Below are 11,616 nucleotides of genomic sequence, written 5' to 3' on the forward strand. Positions count from 1 at the left end.
GCCTAATCATGTGTGTAATGCGTAACCTGAGCACTTTTGCCTTCACCGTCTCCTCTTATCCCTGCTTTTTTTTATGTAGTCATCCTGTGGATCTTAATCCTGTGCACAAAGTGTAATAAGACCTTTAGACACACAGTCTAAAGTCTCTTGTACTGTATTAGGAGAATACTCCTACAGTGGATTCATTACCACGTTGTGCCTCAGAGCACAGTTCATCACCTGAATACAGTTCAGTGGATCACAATAGAGTCAGTGTATATTTTTTCTCCCCAAGAAATATTACAAAACTTGCTTTCACTTCGCCTCCATGATCATAGGGTGTTGATGACGGTTGCCAGAGTGTTGCTAGGGTTTTTAGGGTCACTGTTGATTTTTACTAGCCAAGTCAAAAGACTCCACAGCCAAGTATCTGGTCTTCAGATGTGGATTTTTTTTCACCCATTTTATCATCATAAAAGTCAAACAGGTTAGAAAAGTAATAACGCACCACTCCTCAACAGGGTGTAAAATCATTCATGTATGTATAATTATCATATTTGTATATGGATCAAAGTATCATTCATTTACAGTATGTGACAGGATGAGTTATGCAACAAAAATTAGCCTTAAATATCACGCAAATCCATGTGGATCAATAAAAAAAATAAGAATGCACAAGAAAATGAAAGTCTTTATCAACCCGGAAGTCACCTCCCTCTTTCATTTTTGAAACTTAGACATCAGCCTTCTTGGTTTTCCTAAATCTATTTGTTATAAACAATATAACAAGAAAAAAAATATGAAAAGAATGCCTGTTGTCTAATTGTTTTATATTTGTAAATCGTGGATAGGGTCACTAGCGACCCAAGGTATGTAAAAGTGTAAGTATATTTTTTATGGAACAATAATTGATTCTCTAATGACTTCAATGTTAAAGGGTTAGTTCACCCAAAAATGAAAATTAAGTCATTAATTACTCACCCCCATGCTGTACCAACCCCGTAAGACCTTCGTTCGTCTTCGGAACACAAATGAAGATATTTTTGATTAAATTTGAGAGCTGTATAACTACCACATTGGCTCCTAAGGGACTGCCTCTTGACGGCCCAGAAAGTCAATGAAGAAAATGTTTAAATATCCCAAGTGACTACCGTGGCTCAACTATATGTTTATCAAGCGACGCGAATACTTTTTGTGCGAAAAAACAATAAAAAATAACGAGTTTATTCGACTATTTCTTTTCTTCCTTGTAGGCCAGAACGAGACTTCCTTATAGATTTCCACGACGCATGCGCGAGATTTGCGATCTGCGTACAACAGCTTACACTACTTCAGATCGCAATTCTCGCGCATGCGTCGTGGAAATCTATAAGGAAGTCTCGTTCTGGCCTACAAGGAAGAAAAGAAATAGTCGAATAAACTCGTTATTTTTTATTGTTTTTTCGCACAAAAAGTATTCGCGTCGCTTGATAAACATATAGTTGAGCCACGGTAGTCACTTGGGATATTTAAACATTTTCTTCATTGACTTTCTGGGCCGTCAAGAGGCAGTCCCTTAGGAGCCAATGTGGTAGTTATACAGCTCTCAAATTTAATCAAAAATATCTTCATTTGTGTTCCGAAGACGAACGAAGGTCTTACGGGGTTGGTACAGCATGGGGGTGAGTAATTAATGACTTAATTTTCATTTTTGGGTGAACTAACCCTTTAAATGTATGTCTGATGATGAAGTGATGTTTCACTCATAATCACTGCAGGCATAAAGCAAAGGATTACACCAGATAATTTACAGCAGAGCAAGTACTGTGCGCAAATGTTAGTGTCACAGTCACTTGATGGTGAGGAAGCTGCCTGTTAGCGATCAAAATATTGATTTTGAATGTGTTGAAAATGATAGTTTTGAGAATATGTTTGAGATCATGAATATGAGTCAGATGCTGAATGTACTTGGGGAAAGGAGCTCTGACGAGGACAGCGATGATAAGGCCTATGTGACTCATTTAGGTAACTAAACACTGGTACTTTCCATTCCAAAACAAATCAAATAAAAAATATCAAGATTTACTTAAATAGAAATCCACAATGAATAAGGAAAACCTTGACCTAATGACTTAATCAGACCAGTGAATGGAGAATGGGGCGCCTGACGCCTCTGTGTCGTCCTCTAAATTGGGCTTTATGAGTTTGCATTGTGCTGTTGTGCATTAATCTTACCCCACAACAATTCAAAGAGCGATTTGTTGCTGTGTCCTATGTGACACAATGCGTCTTATTCACCACCCGCTCTCTGTGTGGGAAGTTCTGGCCAGCTCTCTCTCCCTTTCTAACTGTCCTGAGCGAGTACCAGGCAAATAGTTCCTTTCATTCTTTATAACAGTTGCATCAAACATTCATTGTTATTGCAGTTACATTGGTGAACAAGATGTTTATCACACACAGATTTGATCTCCATTGTTTAGTAAACGAGTAAACTCCAATGTCAGTGATTACAAAGAAAGTCAGATTACAGTTGTTTATTTGCCACTGGAATAAATCTTGTTCTAATAATCCGATATACGTAATTCTGATCTCCAAAGCACAATGAAAATGAAAATGACTTCAAACGTCTGGTATTCCTGTCCTGCCGCTGCCACAGACGGAGGGCAGACCAGTGGGCGTCTTCCAGAAAGAGCTGCACCCAATGCCAGACCATGTAAGGCTAGCCAACGTGCCCAAAAATAAATATCAAAGATCACTGGGAGAGGGTGGGAGAAATGGATGTAGAAGGAGAGAAAGAAACAGAGCCTCACAGATGTTTCAGGAACGTCCATATGCTGGCTTCATGTGAAGGCTCACAGAGCATTTCTGTCTGTCTGCATGTAGCAAAACCCCAGTCTAGTTAATGGGATTGCCCCACACTACCAGCATTTTGCTCTTCCGCTTTGATAGGCCATGTGGGACGCCTGCTTTAATGTAGTTAGTCTGACCTTCCTGCAATTTCAACACTTGGCACATTCAAATAATAAAGTCCAGATGTCTGATGCAGGAGCCACCAACCCTTCAAGCCGATCCTCCCTATACCCTGCAAATTACACAAGGCCCCGCCTCCCCCTTCTTGTCAAAGCGCGTCAATCAAATCTTACAACATCGATGAGATAATTAAGCGGAACTATCATTCTGGTCACGAAAAGAGAGATTGAGAGAAAAACACCACGTGAGTGAATTGACCTATGGCTAAGCCACGCCCTCAAATGCGATGAGCCAATCAGTGCGCATCTAACCCAATACATTCGGTCATTCTCTGCTTCCACGTCCATTGAAATGCGTTAGTCAGTTTTCATTTGTTTTTTTTCTTGTCATTTTAACTTTAAAATGGTCAAACGGTGTGCATGGGGTACATGCAACTCCGACAGGTTTACGAGAGGCTGGGCGACGGTGTGTATTTTTTACTCTTTCCCAAGCCACATCTCAACCGAGATTAAGTTATGCGATAGACCACAACACAAACTAAACGTGGATAAATCAAACAAGGATGTCTACACCTGTTCTAAGTTAAGTCAAGAACGTATTTGAACGTTATAACGTTAGGCTAACGTTAGCTTAACATTAGAAAATGTTAACGTTAGCTTCTAGCTGCGTTGTACATCATGTCACTTAGCTTCATTAACGTATCTGTAAATAACTGAGATAACAAATGTTAACAATGTTGTGCGGAATGATTCATCTAAAGCCTAGTTCACACTACGTGATTTTAAGCCCGATTTAAGCCCGATTTGCAAATCGTTGAGTCGCCGACAAGTCAGGGTGTTATCGCGTGCAAATCGCGGGCGATTAGCGGACGATTAACGCTCGCCAATCCGATAGTGTGAAAGAGCCAACAACGCATCAAAGACAGCTCGCAGACAGCTCGCAGACAGGTCACCGAGCTCAGAAAAATATCTAGCATGCTAGATATCTCGAGCAGTCGCGCGACTCAATCTCAGTGATGTCATGAGTACAGCCAATCATAGCAACGCATGGGTTGAGGACACCAGGTAAATCTTACTTTTTCTTTTTTGCATTTTTTTTTTTCTCAGAGCAGATCGTCGAGCAAACAGTGTGCAGCACTAGTTTCTGTCTGACGTCCATATTCGCGTGTTGTGTTCTTCTCTGCAGTTTCGCGTCATTTCTGGTTCGTTTTATTGCGTGGTTTTTCGTGACAAAACATGGTTTCTAGACCAGATAGAATCGTGTTGTTGTCAACTCGTTATTTGTTTGATTATTTTCAGGATTTAGACCGTACTATAGTACTGAAACAGCTCTCATTGAGTCACAAATGATATGCTCTTATCATCCGATCGTGGTTGTATCTCTATGTAGTGCGTTGTTAACTCGTGTAGTGAGTTACCTCCTGTTGTGGATCAATCACGCTGTGTTGTGTGGTGTGAACAGCTAAACAACTTGAACACTCATGATTTCACTGAGAGCAAGTCATGTAGTGTAAACTGCACAGTTCAGCCCGACATTTTAAAATCATGTAGTGTGCACTAGGCTTAAATAGCACCAAACGGTGATGGCAACGATATGCGGTTTATCACGTTTACACTGTGACCTGTACATTTTTGCCTTGAGCTGAAGCTTTTCATCGACCTTCTCAACAATAAAATTATTAATAAAACCCTCCAATGGTGACTTTGAGATGATATATAATCTTTCTGTCTCCAAAAATCACCAATTGCCTCCTGTGAATTGTCTCCTACTGTGACAGCTGCCATAGCACCTGTCCCCGAATGTTGACTGTTTGACCAAGTGAGTGGAGGGGGCGTGGCTTAGCCATAGGTCAATTGAATAATTTCAATGATTCACAATATATTATTTCAATTAATTAGACATGCTTTTTGATGATAAATGCTATTAGTGTTTTATGTCTTCATTTTATTACCAGAAAAAAACACAACACAATTTTTTTTTGCATAGATTTTTTTAATGTTGTATAATTTCAATGATTCACAATATATTATTTCAATTAATTAGACATGCTTTTTGATTCCTAAAAAATGTACATCACTTATCCCCGCTCTGCAACACTAGCAGTTCCCTCATATCCAAGCGATAAGGATTTAGATAAAAGCTGTTGAAGTCAGATTAATGTGATAGGCAATATTAGACAATATCTAATATATGTTGATGAGTAAGTTATATTTAGCAATATAAACAACAAGAAATGATAGTAAATAGAGATTCAAAGCAGAAAGCTACACAGAGCATACAGATGCAAACCAGCAGCAAGGCAGACAGGAGCAATCGATCGCCCCATTAGCCCCAATTATTTTTTGTATTTGTACTCCTTACTGGAAGATTTTGGACTTTTTGTTCAATTGTTTTTGTTTTTTTATTTGTATTATTGATTATAATTACTATTATTTTTTTTTTATGGTTTCACCTTGGCTTAGATTTACTTAGCCCACTGATGGGAATGTTATCTATATTATGCTACAATATGTGTATTTAAGCCTAAGGTTGGCTGGACAATTTGAATTTGTGGAAGCCTTTTGTTAATGTTATAACTATGTCTATAAAAAAAAATGAAAAAAGACCCACACGGAGCACAGGGTGAGCAGCGCCCCCTGCAGGCCTCACTAACACCTCTTCTCTTTTTTTTATTTTTTTTATTTTTTTATTAGATGTGCATGCATATGCTGTCCTTTCATCACTTCACTTCCTCAATTATTTTTTGATGAAGCCGTCCTCAGTCTTTTGTACATCATCTACATCCTGGTCACACAACACAATTCAGAATTGAAAAATAACTTCTTTGCACTGCAAACGTGTTTTCCTTTTTCTCTGTGTTACGTTACCTCTTCTCGACTGATGCACGGGATTCTACTTTTCATACCAGCTGTGCTTCTCCAGCTGGTCTAGCGTCAGTCGCTTGGCTGGATCACGCATCAAACACCGGAAAATCAGGTCTCGGTATTCTGTGGAGTTTTCAGAGAGGGCGCGGGTTAGTCTTACAGTATCACCAATGTTGAAATATGTGAAATAATGTTTATTATGTGAAATTAATGTTTAACGTTAACTTTTAGAATTTCTCTCCGAGACGGTAGGTAATGAAATGTGGAGGATTTTATCTTTGACAAGATGATTGACAGGCCGTTAAAGATGCAATTGTATGACGTGAAAGTATCCCAAATCTACTTTTCTGCTACACACTCAAAAGTATCTACTTTTTCTTCACCAAAAGAGTACATACTTTTAGTGCGTAGTATAAGTAGGCAAATTGAGACAGCATTAGTGTCGGCCCAGATCTGGTACACATGGATCATATGGTCCAGACGTGGGCCGACCCTGTGTTGTGTGTGTGAGATCGTGCAGAGGTGTCTCTTGTGATTACCTGGGGATAAGTCCAGACTCGTGTCAAGATAGTCATCCGGTATGTCGTTCGCGGTTTTAAAGGGCAGACGACTGTGCATGATCTCGAACAGCACAAGACCTACAGCCCAGACGTATGCTGGCTCGGCGTAGAACACGGTGTCCATCAAGACTTCAGGTGGGGTGTACCGCTCTGCTCCTAAAAGAGAGAATTTTTAGTGTCAATGTCACTGCACTCAATTTTCAAACTCTGCTTTGCTAACACAAACTGCTAACACACCTTGATATTCACTGCTGTTAAAGCCCTCACTAGTAATTAGACGACCAGATCCAAAGTCAATCAATTTTAGCGTCAGACTGTCGTCGGTCACCATCAGGATGTTCCCCAAGTGCATATCACCATGAAAAACTCCACGGTCAACGCAGTGTTTTATAGCCTGGACTAACTGACGAATCATCCAGCGTGCTTTTGCTTCGGTGATGTCGTCTGTATCGGTGATGTATTGCCACAAGTTCTGGCATGGATCAGGCTTCTCCATGATGAGATTGAAGCTATCCTCGTCCTCAATCCAGTGGTGTAATTCGATGATGTTGGGGCATGAGGGAGCTTGTCCCAAACGCAGCATCAGTGCCACTTCTGCAAGCACAGGTTTGGAATGATCGGGCTAGAGAGAAAAACAAACAGTTAGTTGGCCCTGAATTTTTTTTGAAGGATCAAGTTACACAGTAGAGAATGCCACTGTCGCAAAACTCAACTCATTGTATTTTTATGTAATTGTAAATTGTATTTATTCTCTTGACATACTGCTTCATGTTAACAACAGGAATTGACAATACTTGTCACTTAACCAAATCTCATTTAGGTTAGTAAACTTACAGTGTCAATAAAATGGTCATGTCCATTCTTAGGTATATGCTTGATGGCAACCTGTGAATGGCAAAAACAAACTGTTAATTTTTTCAAGCCTATTAAAGTGCCTGGTCTGCACAACTACAATCTGTTTGTTCTAAATTAAGACAGATGACACACATCAGAAGCAAAATGTTAGTTGAATTCAATAAGAGTACCCTACCTTGATTCTCTTATTAAATATGTCTGTTCCTTCATAAATCTGACCATAAACTCCTGATCCTATAATTTCTTCCACTTGAAAAGTAGAAATCCTAGTTCCTGAAAAACACACAGGACAAAGAACATAGACATAAATATATATTTATATATGAGGCAGTTTCCTTTGATTGTCTGATATTAACTCTAAATAAGACTCATTTGAAGAATCTTAAAATACTTCTATCTTTTGATATGTAGCAAATCAGCTACAATACGTTTCTTTATGTGATGTCACAGTATCAGAAGTATAGCCTAAATACTTCTAAGTAGGAAAGAACAGGGCAGAAATTTCAAGAAGCGAAGATTATAATGCCTCACCGTATTGCAGTCCGACAGGCGATTCGATCTCGGATGAAATCAGGGAAAACTTCCGCTCGGAGTTGGTCAGATCCGACACTGGTGCAAAAGGCTGAACACTGTCCGGCTCATGGCCGAGGAAGAGCAGCTGTGCAGCCTTGCCTAATCTCCGAAAGAAGGCACGGAGAGCTCTCTTCTTCCTTCCTTTCTTAGGTTTTTCTAAAATGAAGAAAAATTAATAGAAAATGATGGTAACACTTTACAATAAGGTTCATTAGGTAACATTACATTAACAATGAGCAATACATTTTTTTACTGTATTTATTATATCTTTGTTAATGTTAGTTCATCAAAATCGAGCTGTTCATTGTTGGTTCACAGTGCATTAACTACTGTTTTACAAATACAACCTTTGATTTTAATAACATTAGTAAATGTTGAAATTAATGAAAGAAAGATTAATAAATGCTATAGAAGTTATTGCTAATTCTTAGTTGTTAACTAATGTATTTAACTAATGTGAACTAATGAACTTTATTAAAAAGTGTTACCAAAATTGGTAACATCTCTGTGAATGATGATTAGAGCGGCAAGTACTAATCAATGCAATTAAAGATGAAAATAGTACAACAAACATCATTTTTAGATTTTTAACTCAAGCGATGTCAAATCAGAATTATAAATGAAAGTAATAATAAAAAGAATAGATCAGAGAAAATAACAGATGGCAGAAATAACATGAACAAAGTAATAATGACTCACCGTCATCCAGATCAGAAGTGGAGGGAAGTGAAGCAGGCGACATCACAGAATCAGCAGATTCTGCGTCTGGTGTTTGCTCGATCCACGAGCAACCTGACTCACACAGGGACTCCAGATCTTCAGAAACCAGCTCAGGATCTGAGTCTGGCGTTTGCTCCAGATCTTCTTCATACACCTGCCCTGGCAAACACTCCAGCTCAGGATATGCGTCTAGCCTTGGCTTGTTTCTCACAGGAATTGAAACATGCATCAGCTCGGGATCCGATAGATCTGGCTGTGGTTGAATACACACCACTCTGTTTGGGTCGTGGTGAATGAAAGTTGACTTTAAAGATGTCCATACTGTCCTAAAGAAAGCACAGACTTTTTTCCCCTTCCTACGCTTTGTTCGGCTTCCTAAAATAAAGAAAAATGATTATAAAACCAAATGACACCAGATGAAAAACAAACATATTCCACAAACGAACATAAACATGGCCTGTATCTAATGAATTCATTAAAGAAAAATTAAATTGCACTTTTGCAAGTTCATATTCCTGGACTTTGCCAAAAGTCAAACACAAAGCAATGAGCTCACGGAGGACCAGTGCAAGATTGAAAATTACAAGAACACTATAAAGATTAGTCACATACTTCTACACTTTAAAGATGAACTGAACTGAAAAAGATGAAAAAGTCTGGGATAATGCTTTGCAATGTAGTAATGAAAAAGAAAGTTTCATAAAACTATTTTAAGCTAGACACATTAGACTGCAGTGTCACTTAACTTATCATACAATGCACACCAAATAAAAATAGCACCTTCTGTAAATTAAGTTTTGATGTTTTTAAATTAAAATAATACTGATATTATTTATTAAAAATACAGTATAATTTATTGAAAATTATACTGATACATCTTTATCTTTGTATAAATTAAATTATAAAATTTCCATCTCACCTGTTGGGCTGTTCTCCATGGTGTCAGCAAGACAACGCGATGTTGACAGTATCAAAATCAATCACCCGCACCAGAATCACTCAGCTCCTCTCAACTTCACGGCAGTCAATTAACAACACAAATGTCACGGCAGTCAATTAACAACACAAATGTGTGATGATGATGCTGTTAAAGGTGTGTGTTAGTCGAATGCGAAGTCTAAATCGGTATGTATCTAAAGTCAGTAGTTAATATCGCTCTCGGTCAACTGTCTGTCACTGTACGAGTGTTTGAGTGTTGTGCTGCTCTTTGACGTCACAGGGTCAGCAAGCAAGGAATTCTGTCTTGTTTTGTTTCAAAATATTAAAAACATTCGATCAGAAAATGAGTACAGCACCATCCATTCTAGATTAGGCTATTTCACTTAATAGTGTTCGATTAATATATATGTATATTTTTAGTTTTATTCATTCATGTTTTATAAAATATTTCACTGAGGAACTGATTCGTTGAGCAATGGATTTTACTAGTTTAGCCTACCACACACACATTGAGGCGTCTTTATGAATCCGCGCTCGAAAGAGTTAAGATTCAAAGAGTCAACTTTTATGTTTATTTATTTAAATAAGTTTGAGAAGCAAACCCCATTTTAGGAAACCTTAATTTGCTTCATAACTGAAACTTTTAATTATTCTTGTTCATTTATCATTAGGCTATAAAGGCCGACCTCGTGAAAAAAAAATGTAAAAAAAATTAAAAATATATCAGGATTACCATGTCCTTAAATGTCATTAAATGAATATTTGCATATTTTTTTTAATTTATGCACAGGGGTTACATTCAGTATTTGCTTGCATATATTAATATTCACTTGTGTGTGCTTATATGTGTATCATTAACACATTAGTATGCAAGTAAATCTAGTGTTTGATCATCTCTTAATATTTATTTTAATGCAAAACCTAAAAATAAGTAAGGCCTAAGCAGTAATGCCCTGATACTCCTTTGGGCAACTAAACTAGTAGATGCATGTATATTTATTAAAGAGCCATACAGGCATCTAGTGGGTAAACAATGGGATTACAAATGAAAATTATTGTTTTTCCAGTGACAAATGACTAATTTGCTTATTTGCATTGGAATTTAAACCACTTTTCTCCATTTTAACCTTAAATACTTAACTATTTGTAATATAATTATTATTTAAGTGGTCAGTAATGGACCATTATTATTGCACAATAACTGCGGCTTTACCAAGCTCAACGGCTCTGGCCAAGCTGTCAAATACACTAAACGCTACTGGCTATTTTTAAAAGGGGAAGAGCTGTTTAATATGTCCCACGCTGTCTTCCTGTTTCAGTGGAAATTATGTCAACACAATGAATAATGCTGCATGTTTCAAGGCACTTCAGTGGCCCTTTAAATCAGATTGTGAAAGTAGTCGGAATAAACATTGGATTTAACACATTATTTAAGATCTACACCACACCTTTCAGTCGAATGGAGTTCAGTGGGATTGCTTGAAGTGTTTGCGTGTTTTTTTAGTCAGACTGAACTGTAAATCCAATTAAAAACTGATTATTAGGTTGCATTTAAAAGTTGCCAGTGACAGGCCAAATGTGAGAAGCTGAAATTTACGGTTACAAACCTCTTCTCAAGAAATGTTCACAGTTGCCAGCATTAAGAAACAAAAATAAAGATGTATCCTTTAAAAACAAGACTTAATCTCATAATAAATTAATACATATAAGATTAATGTATTAGAAAAAGTTTTTTTTAACTATTTTAGATGGATTATAGGATAAAAAAAACTTTAACTATTAACAAGTTTTATTGTAGTAGCCTTATCATTATTTTCCATTGAAATTAAATCCAAGTAAAAATAGACAAAATATCCTTTGGAGAAAGAAATATATACAGGCCCATTTGTTTTAAATCTGTAAGATTTTTAATGTTTTTTAAAAAGTCTCTTCTGCTCACCAAGGCTGCATTTATTTGATAAAAAATAAATAAAAAACAGTAATATTGTGAAATATTATGACAATTTAAAATGATTGTTTTCTATTTTAATATATTTTAAATTGTAATTTATCCTCTGATGAAAGCTGAATTTCCAGCATAACTCAGTCTTCAGTGTCACATGATCCTGAAGTCCTTCTAATATGCTGATTTTATGCAAAAAACATTCATTATCATTTTTAATGTTGAAAACAGTTTT

General features: G+C 37.2%; 1 protein-coding gene across 1 annotated transcript; it reads right to left on the minus strand.

Moving 5' to 3' along the window:
• Window positions 1–4,978: 4,978 nt before the first annotated feature.
• LOC120483157 (serine/threonine-protein kinase pim-1-like) lies at window positions 4,979–8,729 on the minus strand. Its single transcript, XM_039678069.2, has 7 exons — window positions 8,480–8,729; window positions 7,739–7,936; window positions 7,383–7,480; window positions 7,187–7,237; window positions 6,590–6,974; window positions 6,332–6,508; window positions 4,979–5,915 (listed from the first exon to the last, which is right to left on the minus strand). Exons 1-7 carry the CDS (start codon window positions 8,727–8,729, stop codon window positions 5,821–5,823), a joined length of 1,254 nt encoding a protein of 417 aa, XP_039534003.1. The 3' UTR covers window positions 4,979–5,820.
• Between the last annotated feature and the right edge of the window lie 2,887 nt (window positions 8,730–11,616).

Source organism: Pimephales promelas, chromosome 23 (genome assembly GCF_988280905.1).
Source record: "Pimephales promelas chromosome 23, fPimPro1.hap1.1, whole genome shotgun sequence".
NCBI lineage: Eukaryota > Metazoa > Chordata > Actinopteri > Cypriniformes > Leuciscidae > Pimephales > Pimephales promelas.